The sequence below is a fragment of the Spermophilus citellus genome (genome assembly GCF_964194105.1).
Source record: "Spermophilus citellus genome assembly, chromosome: 17".
In the NCBI taxonomy this organism is placed as follows: Eukaryota; Metazoa; Chordata; class Mammalia; order Rodentia; family Sciuridae; genus Spermophilus; species Spermophilus citellus.
The window spans coordinates 50626000-50644340 of NC_138199.1; the positions used below are offsets into that span (position 1 = coordinate 50626000).

General features: G+C 40.2%; 1 protein-coding gene across 1 annotated transcript in view; it reads left to right on the forward strand.

Annotated features, from left to right (window-relative positions):
- Positions 1-5478: 5478 nt before the first annotated feature.
- The window catches only part of SKAP1 (src kinase associated phosphoprotein 1), a 283362-nt gene continuing 270499 nt past the window's right edge, over positions 5479-18341 (forward strand). The window contains exon 1 of the mRNA XM_081272824.1: positions 5479-5608. Coding sequence (XP_081128950.1) covers positions 5563-5608 — 46 coding nt within the window. The 5' untranslated portion in view covers positions 5479-5562. The remainder of the gene's footprint in view (positions 5609-18341) is intronic.

Genomic DNA, 18341 nt, shown 5'->3' on the forward strand with positions numbered 1-18341 from the left:
AAAATAGTTCCAGGAAATCCCAGGACTTGTAAGAATAGACATTTAGAAAGAAAACAAAACAAAATAAAAGGGACACCGACACAATTCTGAAGTCAAGGAAAGAATACTTTTGAAGACTTCAAGGTTGTTCTGCAGATGTTCACTGGGTCAATGGTATTTTTACCCACTTTCTGGCATGGAAATAATCAGTCTTTTCTTATTTCATCTCTGACTCCACATGGGGCTTCTGTTTGTATTTGTGAATATCATGATTCTGGTCAGATAATATCAGTTTCTCTTTGTGTGAGTACATGTCTAAGTTCCCAGTGCAGGTCAGAGCTTTCTACCAGATTCTAAATAACTGCCCCTTCTCTCATCTTGAATTCTGCCATTCCAATCTTGAATTCAAAGACCTGTGATAAAGTGATGGAGAAAGAAGTGTGGCGGGAAAAAAAGGAAGGCAGTTTAGGGAAGCTTTAACTTAAAAAAAAATCTTTTAAAATAACGGATAAAAGAAAACCAAAGAAACTCAATTCAACTTCAGAAAATTGTTGTTCCTCTATTATTACTTTCTGTCTCCTTAACCCCCCCAATAGATACAGCTTCATCTAGTTTTTCAAAGTTACCATGCTTGCAAATATCCAGCCTACAAAATTGGCCTTGGCCCCATCTGCCTCTTGTGCAGATTAAGCACATAGACTGCCTCCACATCTCACTCAGAGAGTGCACAGCCTCATCTGGCTACAGCTGACACATTCTGAGTCCCCCCACCCCCTTCAGATTCCCAAGAGAACCAATCAAAGACAGAAAATGTCAGAGTCAGCAACCTCTTTGGTCTTCAGGGCCTCTGCTGGGCTCAGCAGTACCCAAGCGGGGGGGATGTCTAATGTGGTCTCAGGGATAGGTAAAGATGATACCAAAAGGAGGAGGGCTGGGGGAGAGGGGGAAAATAATAAAGGGAATGATAGAAAGATAAGATAAAGAACAAAGAAAGGAAGGTTACTATTTAGAGGGAACAGTGACTACTTTACAGAACGGTTCAGTGATCCCTAACTATAACTAACTATTTTGGGTATTGTTCAACTCTACAAGAGTTTTAAACCAGCACCAGGATTCTAATGCCAACAAAGCTCCTGGCTGAGGACCCCGGGCAGAGCACAAGAGTCTGTTCCTCATCTTGAATTTGACCTCTTTGAAGATTCTTTTGAGTTTTAATTATTCCTCATGTGTTTCCAGCCTATGCTTCATGGAGAAACTGCTTATGTTGTCTTATATGATGTGAGAACCTGCTTATCTTGTTGTGTTTATTATGGCAAAGAATCTAGGAGTGTGAACCAGAAGGGGAGATCATTAAAGGTACATTTATGGGAGTGCACACAGAATAGGACCCTGCTAAGTCAAAGGGTTGGCTAATTAGTGAGAGCAAGTCTTCTGGCAGGCCATGGAAATCCTGCATTTTAAGACCACCAAAGTGATGCACCTAAGTTAGCATCTTATGTCCATTTTCTCTGCCTCTGTGGTGGGATGAAGCCTAGTTTCTGGGGCCTCACAAAGGACACAGTGAGCCCATTTCTTGGCATTGACTGGATGCATCATCTCTCCTTCCACATCCCTTAATGAAGTGTGCAGTTCTTGTCCTCATTAGGCTCCAGCATTGTCAATAAAAGAGTCAATAAACCCGGTTGATGGGGTTGGGACCGAGAGGCTGAGATGCAGCAGCCACACATCCATAGGGCAGACATGAGCTCTGCCACATGTCGTGACCCAGCATCCAGGGATCAATAACCTGCTCAGGATAAAGCCTCAGAGCCTGCCCTCCTCAGCCTCCTCTCCAGACCCACTGCACCCAGGGTGGAACAGTGCCAGCCGGCTCCTGCTTTGCTTGCAGTTGTTCCCACCCCATGCCATTCTGGGTGCCAGATGCTTCTGTTTCTTCTTGATTGAGCCCTCTGGACACCCCTTGAATGCATATTTAGTGAGTGCCCACCTGGCATCAGAACATGTAGAAAGCATCTCCAAGCAGCCCAGAGACCAACATGGGCCTTATTTTCTGCATCTCCTGTTTGCTGACAGTGTGTGAGGTGTCCCAGTGGACAAGGTGGTACATTTTCTGCATGTTGTGCTGTTGGACTCCATTCCTGGCTCTCTTTAGATACTCTTATCTTATCTAATTACAAGGAATTTCAGATTAATTTCATGGCCTCTGCTCCCAAGGACCTCTTATCTGTGAGGGCCTTGTATTTTAACCTTGTCATTCTTCTGTTGTTTGCCTTTAAGGGGTGGGCAGCTAAGAAGGGATGCTAAGATCTTGCTGGAATTGGGGTTGGGGGAGGGGGAGAGGAAGGAGGCAGACAGACCTGGGATTTGTGTATTCTGCTCCATCCCCCTGCCTGTGTGCTGACAGCTGGCTGCTTTCTTCCATGACAGCCACATGGTATCCAGCCACACAGAACAGGACCCAGGCAGGGACTCGTCTGCTGCCAACCTCTCCAGATCTCTTTGATATTTCCGACAGAGCAGTAAAGGACTCTTGACTATCACGTTTTGTCTTGCCTCTCTCCACCTCCTCTAAGACTCCTCAGTGTGGTTTCCATGGCTACCCCCAATCATATTTGGCTTCCTGCGAAATTGGATTTCAAAGAAGGACAAGGCTTCAAAGGAATTTGTCCATTTAACAGAATGTCATTAGGAGTGAGGCTGACTGCTGAACCAGGGTCCTCAGATGATTAAGGAGGGGCTGCACTCATGTGTGGAGGCAGGTTTCTGTCTGCAGTAAGGAACCTTGATGCAACATGACAATACGTTATTGGAATCTGCCAGTCACTAGCACACACTACCCAACTTGCACCTCCCTCTACCCTAATCCCTCTAAACCCCAGAGATTCCTGTGGGGAAGCATGGCTGTGGAATACCTACCCCATGAGTTTCTGCCATGTCCCAAGGTATGAGTAATCTCTGTGAGGTCTGGAGTTTTGTCCTTTATCAAATAACTCATTAGCTTCAAGCCTAAATGAGTATATGACACAATGTCCTTGAAGAAAAGGAGGAGGTTGTCATTTTTTTTTTCTCATTGCTGAAAGGGAAAGCAAAGCAGTTTGGATGATATATAGGGGAGACTTTGTTTCCCTTGCTGCTTTTTCTTTTTAACAGTTTTAGATCCACAAAAATTGCAACAATAGTACAGAGAGTTTTGATCTACACTCCTTTACTTTTAAACATATATCATAAGTACTCCAAAATGATACCAGGGCAGCTACGATTTTATAAGGGAGTTGTGAGGTTGATAAAATGCCCCATGGGGTACCCGGTACTTGCTTTGAGCCTGGAGGAGATAACCTACCCAATGCTTTGCTTTCTCAGGACAAGGAGGATGAGCCAGAAGGAGCCAGATTCCCGGAAACTTATGGCTGCTCTGACCCTTCAGCTCAATTTGTTGCAACTTGTAGGAGGGTCATGAAATCCCCAAACCAAGGCATCATTCTTTTTCAGATGGCAGGATGTGATCAAAGTCACTGTTCCCATTAAAAGGTGAAACCCTCGACCTTGGGTCTGTATCTCTGGAGAGGGAATCTATTCCAAGAGGCAGGTGCTTCTACCATGCATCCTCTGGACAGTTTCTTCTTTCCGCTCTCTCCCCATCTTCCAGGTTCAGCCTGTCATTATTTCCACAGAGGCTGTTGTAAAAATTAAAAATTACTTCACACATTTCTCTTGTGTCCCCTTTTACTGCTTCCAATTCTTCCTACATATTCTGTAGGTCAAGTTGGAGAATAGAAACACCTTGATGGTGGGGGTGGGGTGGGGAGGTGGGGTGGTAGAGGTGAAGAGATCCCATGTTAGGTCTCTCTAGCTTAAAAATCGTCAATGACTCCCCATATCCATTCAGTTTAAAACCCCCCATTCAGACATCCAAGTTCCTTCATTTATTTATTTTGGTCCTGGGATTGAACACAGGGGTGCTCTACAACTGAACTGCATCCCCAGTCCTCCTTTTTAATTTCTTTTAAAATTCTGAGACAGGCTCTTGCCTGAAATCTGTGATGATACTGCCTCAGTTTCCCTCCTGCCTCAGCCTTCCAAGTAGCTGGGATTACAGGTGGGTGTCACTGCATGGGGCCCAAGTCTCTTTATAATAGATTAAGTAAATCTTGACAACTGTAATTTCTCTACACCATTCAGTAAAGAAGGTCTACTCACTGTTCCTCTACAGGAGAGTACTTTTCTTTTTTCTTTTTTCTTTTTTAAAGAGAGAGTGAGAGAGAAAGAGAGAGGGAGAGAGAGAGAGAATTTTTTAATATTTATTTTTTAGTTCTCGGCGGACACAACATCTTTGTTTGTATGTGGTGCTGAGGATCGAACCCGGGCCGCACGCATGCCAGGCGAGCGCGCTACCGCTTGAGCCACATCCCCAGCCCGAGAGTACTTTTCCATCTTCGTTTACTTTGGTTCTTCCATCTGGAAAGTCCTCCCAACTCTTCAAAGTCTTGGTGTGGTGTTCAGAGCCCATCTCAAATGCTATCCAAACTGTAAGCACACACACGGTGAGACTGCCACCTCCATCTTTTCCATGTAGTTATTTGTTTTCTTTAATCACTCATGTCACTCTTTTGGTCTATGGTACTTTCTTTTTAAATAACTATTTTGAGATAATTGTAGCTTCACAGACAATGGTAAGAAGTAACCCTGAGGAATCCTGTGTACCTGTACCCAAGTTCCCACAGTGATAGTATCTTCAGTATCTACCACAACAGGGACATGGACTTTGATTGCATTTTGAGAGGGAAAGGGCACCTCTCTGTGACCTTGTCCTTCACTTTCTCCCTTGGTCAGCTCTCAGAGGGAAAGGGCTCTGTTTCCTCTCCCTCAGTGGCTCCTCAGGTTGCCCCTTCCTTTCCTCAATGCCTTTCAGCTTCAGGGAGAAAAGGACACTCGGGCTGTGTCCATTGCTGCCTTGCCGCTCCTATTCTCCCAACTGCTGGTGTCCTGTATTATTTTTGGGGACTTCGGATCATTCCCTTTAAACATCGTGGTTTCCTTGAGACAGAGAACGTCCTGCGCTCTTTTCTGGGCATGACCACGAGAACGGGATCAGCAACGGAGGGGCGCTATGCTTGGTGGGGATGAATCTCATTCTTGGATTCTCCTTCCCCATTTCAGGCACTACGGTGGCCTTTTAAACCTGCCACCTGGAGACCAACTGCTCAGTACTTAGGTTGGCGTTTCCAAGAGTCACGGCTCCTTGGAGTCAAAGTCTTCTGTTTTGGCGGGGACCGGGAGCGGCACACCTTTGGCCCTAAGTGGTGCGGAGCTCCGGGCGCTCGGGTCTTCCCATCTAGGGTTCCCGGTGTGAGCGCCACGTGCACCCGCGCCTTGGCCCCCGCGCCCCCGGCCCGCTGCGCGCGCCACTTCCTGAGCGCGCCCGGCCCGCGGCCCCGCCCTGCGGCTGGGCCCCGCGGCAGCTGCAGCTGCGGCAGAAGTACAGGTGCCTCAGAGCGCAGCCCGCCGCCCTCCAGCCAGCGCTGTCCGAGCAGGCCCCACGCCCCTCTCCCGCCTCCCGCAGCGGCCTCCTTCCCGCCCCGCCAAATGCAGGCCGCCGCCCTCCCTGAGGAGATCCGTTGGCTCCTGGAAGGTAACGCCCTGGCCCAGCCCCAGGTCCCCTAATTGACCCCTCTGGAGGTCCTTCCAGTGATGGGCTGAAGACAGGGAAGGAGACACCAGTGCCGCCCAGTGCCAGGCTTTCTTATCAACTCCATCACCTTCTAGAACCTTCTTAACCCCCCAAAGTCTGTTTTCCATTGGCCCACTTCTGGGGAGCCCTGTCGCTCCCTTGAGTTCCACACTTTCTTTTTCCTCAGGAGGTCTCCACCCCTCCACTCGGCCTCCCAGGCCTCTAAGCTCCTGAAGGCCAGGTCCGTGGTCTCCCCTGTCACCTTGCCTGGTTTTCACTTTATCCCGTTCTCCTCAGGACTCCCCCAACATTTGTAGGGTTTGGCCCTCCTCCTTCCTTCCCAGCCCTTACCTCATTGCTTGTCACAGAACTGCACCTTCTTGCATGGAGGTCCCTGAGGCTTTCAAGGGGGCTGTGAAGGGCTCATGCGACCTGTGGACCAAGCCTGGTGTTACGTGGGTGTTTGTCAGTGCAAAACCTAGGGCTTCCCTTTGCCAGCCTGCCACTTATAGGGGTGTCATTGTCCTACCCAAGACAGACTCATACTCAGTGTTACATTCCTTTCTTTTCTAGAAGTGTCTGTGATGGGGTTACCTTCAGCCATAATGTCTAAGCAGTCCTTTAAAGAGTTAAAGGCATACTCTAAGCACATACTTCTAATACTCCAAAGAGATGCACCCTGATGGGCAGTATCATCTGTTTGGTTCACACAATGAAAGTAATTTTTTTTCTTGCTATCCTGTAACTGACCTTTTAGGGAGGACAGAGGCCTGGAATCTGCAATTGCATAAGGGTCCCAGGAGGAAACTGTTCAGAATTAAGCCTTTTGGCATCTCAGTGATACACTTGACACATATTTAACAGATGGCCTGCTTTGGGCAGGTCATACTTTTGGCAAACTGTACTTTTTTTTTTTTTTTCAGTTTCTCTCAATTTAATTGGTTTTATATCTCCATTATCTTGTTATCTTAGTATAAATGCTTCCTAATCAAATATTTGGCAAGTCCTTTTGGTTTCTGTTTGAAGCACTGTTTCTATTCTGGATTGCTTCTCTGTAAGAGCTGCCAACTAGGTATTTCTTTTGACGGGAGGTTTCTAACATCCATTTTGCTTGTAACTGGGGTAAATTCTAAACTTCAGGAGTAGAAAACTATTTGTAGGGTAAAATAACATCATCTGGGTATCTGAGAAGAAGAAATCCAGCTGTTCCCTCTGCTGTTAGTTCAGTATTAGACTTGTAAAGGAAGGCTGTAATTGTTTTTGGTTTTCAGGAGAGAAAGAACGGTGGCAAGAAGTTCAATTCTGCCCTTGCATTTTAAAGATATAAAGTGATCCTTTTTATTGGTATCTGTCATTCAGTGAGAAGAAACCTATTTTACAAACTTGTTAAATAATACTTCAGGGGCTGGGGTTATGGCTCAGCGGTAGAGTGCTCGCCTGGCATGTGCAAGGCCCTGAGTTCGATCCTCAGCACCACATTAAAAATAAATAAAATAAAGGCATGAAAAATACTTGCAGCTTTGGTAGAAAATTTCTTTATGTTTTCAGAGGCTTGCAATGATAGCCACTCCTTCAACATTTTTGATGTGAAGTTCCTTATTGTTCAAAACTGACACTTTGGTAAACAACTCATTTCTGCACCTGCCACCTTCCTTTAGTTTAGATTATTTTCTTGTTAGCTGACTGTTTTTAATTGAAGTCTTCAGATCTCCTTCTAAAGCAGAACCTTTGTTTGCTGACAAGTAGAGCAGGGTATGAATGGAGATTAATTGCATGTCACATACTTCTGTATCAAACTTGCTGTGTCTTAACAATCTCTGTTGGTGCTCAGGTCTTTAGATTATATGGAGGAGTCTGAAATTAAATTTTAAGGAACTTCATTGGTTCATGTATTTCTTTAAGACTGTTTTTTTTAAGCTCTCAATTATAGTCTTGAATCTGAAGAAGAGCAAAACATACAATGAGATTCAATCAATGATTCTGTTGAAAAATGTTAGAAGAACATGTTTTTGAAAGGTTTGTGTAATAATAGCAACATATTGGTTACAGGGTTTTTTTGTGTGTGTGTGTGTGGTTTTTTTTTTTTGTTGTTGTTGTTGTTGTTTTGTGGGACACAGTCTGTGGTGCAGGCCAGCAGAATTATTCATTATATTACAAATAATTTGTGGATATTAGAAACCCCAAATGGACATTAATTTGATATCTATTGTTGTTTACTTGTTTCCCCCACCATACACATTTTAAGGTTAACTATTGATGATTAGAAAATATGTAGGTCTTGATTGTTATATAGTCACTCAGTGGCCGGAAGTCACAGGATGTGAGAGCTGCAGCTCTGCTGTGGGCACATGGCTGTGGGGGTGGAGTTTCCGCAATGAATTACTACTTTCATAAACCAAGGCATAAGCATTTGCACAATGATTTAACACTGGCCATCATAGCCATAAATTAAGCATTTATTTATTTATAACTACACAAGCATAAATGACAGGGGCGTTTTTTGACATAATGTGTGTGCTTTTAAAAATAAAATATGTAAAGCCCTGTAAAAGGTTTACACCGAAATTTTGTATAATTAAGAAGGGAACAGAAATTCTGAAGGTCTAACATTAATTTTGTTTAAATTTTTTTTTAACATGTGACAATGTCTCATTTGACCTAGAAACCACACTTCTAGGAATTCTCTTACTGAAATTAGATGATACAAAGTATATGCTCAAGGGTCTATCCCAAGTGTCCATGAGTTGGTAAAGGCAGGGTGATGGTTGAATGAATTATGAGACATGAATCTTTTGGAATACTTTACAGCCATTAAAAATAATGCAATGGGGCTGGGGATGTGGCTCAAGCGGTAGCGTGCTCGCCTGGCGTGCGTGCGGCCCGGGTTCGATCCTCAGCACCACATACAAACAAAGATGTTGTGTCCGCCGATAAAATAAAAAAATAAATAAATATTAAAATTCTCTCTCTCTTCTCTCTCTCTCCCTCTCTCACTCTCTCTTTAAAAAAAAAAATAATGCAATGGATTGATTTACCTATTTGTTTATAGATAATGTCCATGGCATGTTTTAAAGACTAAAAAGCAAGACGCATGTAGTATATATAGTATTCCATTTTTTGTTTGAAAACAAAAGGCAAAAACCAAAGAAGTTGGGTGTGATAGTGCAGGCCTAAAATCCCAGCAGCTCTAAGGTTTGAGGCAGAAGGATTGCAAATTCAAGGCCAGCCTCAGTAATTTAGTGAGACTCTCAGTAATTTAGTAAGACCTTATCTCAAAATAAAAAATAAAAAGGACTGGGGATGTAGCTCATTTGTACAGTGCTCCTGGGTTCCATCCCAGTATCAAACAAACAAAGTTTTTATATATAAATTAGAAAAAAAGGGGCTGGGGTTGTAGCTCAGTAGTAGAGCACTTGCCTAGCACATGTGAGGCACTGGGATCGATCTTCAGCACCACATAATAAATAAATAAATAAATGTTTAAAAATATTAGGAAAAAACCCCGAAGCCCCATATAGTATGCTTGTATATGCCTAGGAAGAAGTATCTATCTATCTATCTATCTATCTATGTATATATAAAGATATATACATACACACACATGTATACATATGTATACGTCTATATATATGTATATATGCATGTGTATGTGTACACACACACACATATATCTCAAGCTGTTAACATTGTTTTCTTTAGGAGGAGAGTGAGAGTTTTGGGGGTGGGTTTTTATTAATTTTTATTTCATACATATTCATGTTGTTTGAATTGTGACAATGACCATGTATTAATTTTGTAATCCATGGAAAAGCAACCAGTAAGGTATTTAGCCAGTAAGGTAATTTTAAAAAAAGGAACAAACAAAAAACATCTAGGAATTCAGAGATGTGAGAATGCTAAAAATGATTAGCCACTTTGCAATTGTGTCTTTCTGTTTAACCCTGGGAATTCTCTCTTGGATTTTTGGCAAATTTCAAAGCAGTGAGCACTTCTAGAGCAACTCAGGAAACAGCATCTTCAAATAGACTTTGTCAAGCTCTCATATAGAAATAGGAACTAGTCCCATATCAGCAAACAAGCACCTTATAGATAAGCAAAATAAAAGATATCTTTTGCTTTATTGAAAGAGGAGGAAATATTGAGGTCTGTTTTCAAATAATCAGGCTACAGATGTAGAAGTTATCTTTTTGTTTTTGTTTTGTGATAGCCACCCTGCAAACAAAAACAGTGGAACACTGCCAACTTGCTAATCTTTGTTCCATGGATATAAACATAATCAGTTTCTTCTTCCTGGTCTTTCTAGTCCTATGTTTTGAAGTCAGAAGCAAAGAAGGAAAGTATGAAGGAAGTGGAATAGATATTCCTGCTGACTTTACCTTGATAACTGATAGATCCCAACTGCCTACCTAATACCTACATCCTACTTGAAATATGGATTTGAGCCAAAATAATATCAATAACTTGGCTGCATATAGTAGCAAGTGCTGTGCTAATACTGATTCTGATATGCCTATGGTTACTTATTTTTAAACTTCCTTGGAAAGAAGCAGTCATTAATCATTTCCTTCCAGATTGTTCTCCAGATTTGCACTGGTCGACACAGTCAACCATAAAATCCTTTTCAATATAATAAAACTCCAACTACGAGGAACCTGCAGGAGTGAGTCACTCTGGGTAGCTAAGATTCTCTTTAAGCACCTTAACTTTTTCTTGGAAATATTTGTGACTAATTCTCTAAAATGCATTAGGAACTTTTCTTACTTCTTCAACCAACCAGTCTATTTTTTTAATATTTATTTTTTTTTTTAGTTTTCGGCAGACACAACATCTTTATTTGTATGTGGTGCTGAGGACCGAACCCAGCGCCGCGTGCATGCCAGGTGAGCGGGCTACCGCTTAAGCCACATCCCCAGCCCCCCAACCAGTCTATTATTAAAATGGAATTTGTCTGAACACTTTTTAATTCAGAGTAGTTTGTTTTCTCCGATTTTAGAGAGAAGTGTGGAGTTGTTCAGGAATGCTGTCCAGTTGACTCTGGACAGCTTTGTGACTATGTCTGCTTTATTTATTTATTTTCTTAGTGCTGGGGATTGAAGACAGGGCCTCCTGGATACTATACATGTGCTCTACCACAGAGATGTATCCCAACATGTTTTATGTTTTTGTTTTTTGTCCTTTATTCCCTGCTGTTAGGTGGAGACCTATCACTTTCCCCTGTTATCTTATCTGCAACCCCAGTGTTTCTGCAACCTCAGATAACCAAGTTTGTTGGAAGTAAGTTATGTGTAAAAGAAGGTATAAATGGCATTCTTGATGGACAAAGTAAGCAAACCTTCAGGGCTGGGCTTTGTGACATGCATTTTGGACATTTCATCTTTTTTGCTCAATTTTTAATACTGAGTTATCTTCCAGATATTTGAGATTATTGGTTGGTTGAATTCTGAAAGTCGAGATATGCCTATAGTTTTCTTCTTTTTTAATGTTAATTTTTCTTTATAAAAGAGGTAATGTTCATTATAGAAAATCTAGAAAACACAATAGTACATACAGTCACCAATAGTTAGCAATTTCTAAATTTCCATGCATTTCTTTCAATTTTTATTATGTACATACTTTAAAACTTGGGACTTAGATGTTGTTGTTGTTGTTGTTTTGCATTGAGCTGGGGATTGAACCCAGGGTGCTCTACCACTAAGCTATATTCCCATCCCTTATTTGTTTATTTAGTTGTAGATGGACACAATACCTTTATTTTGTTTATTTTTATGTGGTGCCAGGATTGAACCCAGTGGTCCCCATCCCTTAATTTTTATTTGGAGACGAGGTCTGCTAAATTACTCCAGCTGGCCTTGAATTTTCTGTCCTCCTGCCTCAGCTTCCCATGTGTTGCTGGGATTTCACAACCATGCCTGGAAAAAATTGGGACATACAGTGTGTATAGCTTTATATACTGATTTTTCCACTTACAATTTTTCACTATTATCTCTTGAGCATTTTCTTAGGTCATTGCTATGGATGGTCTGAATGTTGATCACCGATTTGCTGGTATTAGAAGGTGGGGCCTTTGAGAGGTAATGAACTCTCATGAATAGGATGAGTGGCTTTATAAAAGAGCCCCCAAGAACTGCCCCGTGCCTTCCACCATCAGAGAACTCAGCCAGAAGTGCCACCTGTGAATCTATAAGTAGGCCTTTACCAGACGTCAAATCTGCAAGCACCTTGAGCTTTGGACTTCCCACTCTCTAAAATTATGAAAAATAAATTTGCTTATAAACTACCCAGTTTGTAGTGTTATAGCACCCTGAATGGACTAAACAATCATTAAATGCGCCCCCCAACCTTTGAGTGATTTAGAAGTCAAATTCTATTTTTATTCCAATGGTAGTTTTACCCTTAATGGCTTAAAAAATAATTGAACAATTAATAATGAAGCACCATCTTTTTCTTTCTCTGAATGTAAAATGTAAACTTTCTGATATGAGATTTTAGACCCAGAGAATTATTAGTGTTTTATTATGCATATTATATTGCAAGAATATTTTTGATGTTTGCACATTCACATATTTTAAAACCATAGTTATAATAATATTTTCCTTTCTAACTTGTTAATTGCTTACTTTTTGTACTGCGGCCTTTTCATTCTTGAACTCTTTATTTTGTTTCAAATGTTTAGACTGTGCTGTATAATATAAGAGCCACTAGTTCATATGGCTATTTAGATTTAAATAAACCAAAGTGAAATAAAACACAAAAATTTAATTCCTCAGTTGTACTATTACATTTTAAGTTGCTCACTAGCTACATTTTCAGCTACAACACAGTGATTATTGTATTGGACAGCATATGAAGTTCTGGTAATAATTATCTGGAAAATAATGCTGGGTAAATTTCTCAGGAAGGGATAATTTTTTTTTAAGGGATGCTTAACCACCAAGTCCCATCCCCAGTCCTTTTTATTTTTTTATTTTCAGACAGGGTCCTGCTAAATTGCTGAGGTTCCCACTAAGTTGCTGAGGCTGGCCTCCATATTTGTGATTTTCCTGCCTCTGACTCCAGGAGTCACTGGAATTACATGTGTGCCCTACCATGCCCAGCTTCAGAAAGAGTACTTTGCTAATATACTTTCTAAGCCTCTGTGTGTCTGAGAGTGTATCTCGCTTGTTTCACATAAACTTATCTGTGAACATGAAATTCTAGGGTCACACTTTCTCTTCCTTCTCTTTTTTCCCCCAACTTGACCTCTAGAAGTTGTCCCACTAACTTCTCATCTTCAGTTTTGCGGAGAAGTCTCATGACAGCCTGATATATTTCTTTGATAATCCATTTTTCTCATCCCTTTTCCAGTCATTTATGGGATATTTTTCTTTGTTCTCAAAAATGCCCCTAGATTTGGGCTGGGGATGTGGCTCAAGCGGTAGCACGCTTGCCTGGCATGTGCAGGGCGCTGGGTTCGATCCTCAGCACCACATAAAAATAAAATAAAGATGTTGTGTTCACCAAAAACTAAAAAATAAGTATTAAAAAATTCTCTCTCTCTCTCTCTCTCAAAAAAAAAAAAAAAAGTTCCTAGATTAGTCAGGTGCAGTGGCGCCCACCTAGGGAGGATCTCGAGTTCAAAGCCAGCCTCAGAAATGGTGAGCCACTAAGCAACTCAGTGAGACCCTGTCTCTAAATAAAATACAAAACAGGGCTGGGGATGTGGCTCAGTGTCGAGCACCCCTGAGTTCAATCCCTGGTGCCCCCCTGACCCAAAAAAAGTCCCTAGATTATTCCAAAATCTTAGATTCAAATAATTTTGCCTGTATATAACAGTTGCACTAGTTATATTTTCAGCTGCTCACTCACTAGCTACATTTTCAACTACAACACAGTGATTACTGTATTGGACAGCATATGAAGTTCTGGTAATAATTATCTGGAAAATAATAACTGAACCCTCTTAATCTGTGGACTCAGGTCTTCCTTTGACTTGGGGAGGTTTTCTTCTATTATTATGCTTCCCCTTCGTCTGGGGTTTATATCATACCTATGTCAGACCCCTGATCTGCTCATTGTGGTTTTACATTCACTATTTCTTTTTTTTAAAGTTTACATGTATTTTTTCCTCATCATTTTTTGTGTCCTTTTCATTATACCTATAAACTTTGGTTCATACATGTAATAACTTTTTGAATGTTGTTGAGAAATTTTCTTCACATTTTGTTATTTAATAGTAAATCGGCTACAGGCAGAGACATTTTCTCTAGTTCTTCAAGTGGCTGTGTGTGTGTGTGTATGTGTGTGTGTGTGTGTGAGTGTGTGTGTGTGTGTGTGTAGTGAACCCAGGGCCTTGCATATGCTAGACCAGTGCTCTACCACGGAGCTACATCTCCAGGTCTTCTTTTTGAATTTTCTTGTTTTCTAATGGTCCTATGTATTTTCTCTGTGTGCAATTTGCCTTCATTCAAATCCTGACTGCCATTTTCTTACTGCCTGTTTGATCTTGGGCTTCAGTTTCTTCATTTATTAAAAGGGGACTAATATTAGTACCCGTCTCATAAAATTCATATGAAAAATAAAGCAATGAATATTTGAAAAGGACTTAGAACAATATTTGGCACATATTAAATACCATATAAGTGTATGATAAATAAAAATTTAAAATGTCTTTAAATCTGGAAGTCCTCTTGATGCCTGCCACTGGTAACCTTGACACGGCATTTTCTTACATTGTTGGTCCATCCTTGCATTTGTACATTAGGGGAGAGTTGTAAAGACTCTTTTAAGGTCTCCTCCATTTCTTTCCTTTAGAGTCTAGTGATCATTTCTATGAGAAACTTTATGAAGGAAGGAAAGACAAAGATAGCTTCATTGCTTTTCTTGTTACCTTGCCTGCAATTAACTGAATTTCCTTTGCTCTTAAAGAGTCCCAAACATATACTTTTTCTATTCTAATATTTCAATTGAAATTGTTTTGTAATTGAATTCTTCTTTGAGGTGGCACTTGAAATTCTTCTTAGTCTGTTCTTATAGTACTGAGCATATGTCAGGAGAGAGATGTGCTTCTTTTCTTCTTATAGAACACTTGGTTTTCTGTATGTGTGTAAGAATATTATTTTTGCATTAATTATAAATTGGAAAAAAGTAAAAGTTAATTCTTCACCCTTCTCTTTTGTTTTCTAAAATTTAAAAGAAAAATGGTGGAAATATTTGAAGTTTATCCTGGGTACAACTGAGATGTTAGGTGGGCTGTCCAGGCCTTTTGATCTCTAGATGAGATCTTCCTGTGGAAGCCCATAGTTTTTCTCAAGATCCAGGTAATTCTCAAGGAGTACGCTTCTCAAGGTCACCTTTCCTTCCAGCTCCCAGCTTCTGTGTATGCTCTCTGTCTTGGGTTGGGTAGGACTAAACCAGTGGCTGCCAAATGGGGTGATTTTACTCCTCCAGCAAATTTTGGCAACATCTGGAGATGATTTGGTTGTTAACACTGGGGAGGGTTCTACTGGCATCTAGTGGGTAGAGGCTAAGGATGCTGCTAAATCTCCCACAATACAGAGGACAGGCCCTACTCCCCAGCAAAAAATTACTCAGTCCAAATTGTCAATCATGCTGAGATTGAGAAACCCTGGCCTACCTATATCATCTTCCTCAGTTTTTACAAAAAACTACTCAACATGAAGTCTCCGAGTATAGAAGACATCATGGAGACTTAGGAGGCACGGAGAGAAGGAGGAGGGATTTTATATTGCAGTTGTGCAAATGATTTCAACTTGAGCATTAGGCATTCCTGTTCCTAAGCACCCTCAACTACCCCCATTATTGGAGTGTATCCTCAGGCTCCACTGGCTCTAATTCCTAGGCTTATGCTTTCTCCTTGCCACTTTCCCCTTTGTCCTCTGTAGAGCATAACACTCCTTGACACAAGAAAAAGCAGTTTAGTTAACAGTTTAGTCATTTAGATTTTCACCAATACCCACACACAGCAAAACAAGTTATTTTCCCAAACAATGACAATTCTTTCCCCAAGAGAAATTCCAAAGCAAGCTATTAAGATAACATTTTTACTTGATTTCATAAATGTAATACCTAAACAATTTTTAATCATTTTAAATATAGGAAAAATAAGATAAATTTCAAGTTTTACCATCACCCGAGAACCTTAACATATTGGCATAGCTATTGTAGATCTAATTTTTTCACGTTATAAACCATTACACCCTACAGAAATCCTATAATTTCTGCTACATTTATTCATATTTATTTCCCCTGTGTTTCCAAGTTCATTGCTTGCTTTTCTGGCTTGTCAGTGGTACATTATAGGTTAGGTGATTATAACAGATGGCTTCTCAGGTTTGGAGTCTTTGAGTTCCACCATTTAATTTTATTATCCAGTTTTTATGTGAGAGAGAGGACAGGAAGAGAGTGGTCTTAACATCCAGAGAGTAAGTCTCATTGGAGACAAATGGCTTTGTGTAATTTATGCATTACCAAAATTCTCATCTGGGGTCTCCTCCTTACATTGTTGACATTACGATGTTAATGTGTTATGGGAAAATAAAGTTTTTCTTCACACAATAGGAGCTTTACTAAAATGTATCCAGTAGCACATATTTATACTTACTTAAACCAACACTATAGTAGGGCTGGAATTAAGGGACTGTATATTATCAATCAAATATGATAAGTATGCTGGGGTACTTAAATAATTATAGAAAATATTTAACTACATTTTATTTTATTGCTTCACATTAAAATTTTTTAAAATTAATTTTGATGCTGAGGATTGAATGTAATGCCTTGCATATGCCAGGCAAGCACTCTACCACCTAACTACATCCCCTGCCTCCTAACTTCATTTTAATAAACCTCTTTAAAATCATACCCTCTTTAAAATAATTTTTCCTTCCTGATAATTTTTTGTGTGAGCCCCTTTATTCATTGCCTAGCTTCCTTCTTTCCTCCCTCCCCCTTTCATTTTTCTTCTTTCCTTCTCAGTACTTTATCAATTTATGATTTACATACATAAAATGCACTCATCTTAAATGTGACAACTGGGGGGCTTTAATGTACCTGTGTGTCTGTGTGACCACCACCCAGATAGAGATATAAATGTTTCCATTGTTCTAGAAAGTTTTCTTTACTGTCAGAACTTCTCCCTGGAGCTCATCGTTATTCTGACTGCTGTCATAATAGATTAGTTTTGCAGTTATGGAACTTCGTACAATCGATATGGACTCTTGGTCTCTCTTCAACAGAATGTTTCTGAGATTTATTCATGTGTGCATGGGTTTATACTTTTTTGCAAAGTAGTATCCCACTGTGTGAATATTCCACAGTTTATTTACCTGTTCTGATGATGGTCATTGAGTTGTTTTCAGGTTTTGGTTGTTATGAATATAGCTGCTATGAGCATTCTTATATACCTCATGTTGTGAACATAAACACTAATTTCTCTTGGATAAATATCTAGGAGTGGAATTACTGGGTTATAGGGCAAGTGTGTGGTAAGCCCTAAATAATTTTCCAAAGTGTACCTATTTTACACCCCCACTAAAGTGGTATCTGAGTGTTCCAGTTGCTCCATATCTTTACCAACATTTGGTATTATAGTCTTTTTACAAAAATAACTCAGGTATACTTTTATTGTGCCATATTTATATAACAGCAATATATAGAGCATTTTTTAACATAGTTGTTTTAGAGACTTCTCCATGTGAATCAATCTATCTACTTCCAATCTCCTCTGTGTGTGTGTGTGTGTGTGTGTACATATTCAAGCACAGCGCAGTATTTCTCAATGTGCTTAGCTATTCTTCTATTAATAGATGTTTATATTGTTTCCAAATTTTCTCATTTCCACAGTGCTGTAGATAACATCTCCATCAGTGTATCTTTGTGTACACATGCAAATATTTCTAGATTTCTAGACTTTCAAATGAAGGTTGCTGAAGTTCTAATGCTGGATTTCTAAGCTGGCTGCTAGTTAAAACTTCATCTCAGAACTCTCTCTGTTTTGTTTCTGTGTTTTGTTTTCTCTGTGTTGTGAGTACATAGGTATTTTCATTATTTCCTCTACAGGAGTTGGAAGGAGAATTAAAAATATAAACACCACATGGTTCTTGGGTCACAGGGCACAAACAGTCAGTAGGTAGAAGCCAACCACAGCCAGAACATGCTGACACTCCATTGTATGCTGACAACTTCCTGCAAGTTAAAACAAAGCTGGTGTGTATGATTTTAGCCTTGACAACTTTGTTTTATCTCAACAAAAGGCCAAAATATATGCCTAGAGAATGACAATCAGTTTTCAAATAAAAAATTTAATGTAAACTTTTAAAACAAATTCTAACTAAAGTGAAAGTCGTTATCCCCTACTATAGTACATTTTATTTAATGGACAAGACAAGGTTTCCATGAATGCTTCCATTAAGGAGGCAGAAAAATTAAACACTAAGGTTTTAGAAGTTGGATTTTAGTGGGATAGGTAAGAGTGGCTGCAGAAATCTTAATGGTCTGATAACTTCAGGGAACCTCTGACAAGAAAACAGAAACTATATAGTTTTTGTTTCCACCAGAAGCTGCCAGTGAGATTGATAAAAGTTGAATTATTAATTAGCCTGTTCTCTGTAAAAGAGCAATATGTAACTTAAAGGGGTAGTTGTGACAATTAAACATATAGAACACCAGTCACCCTGGAATGAAAATTTCTACTATT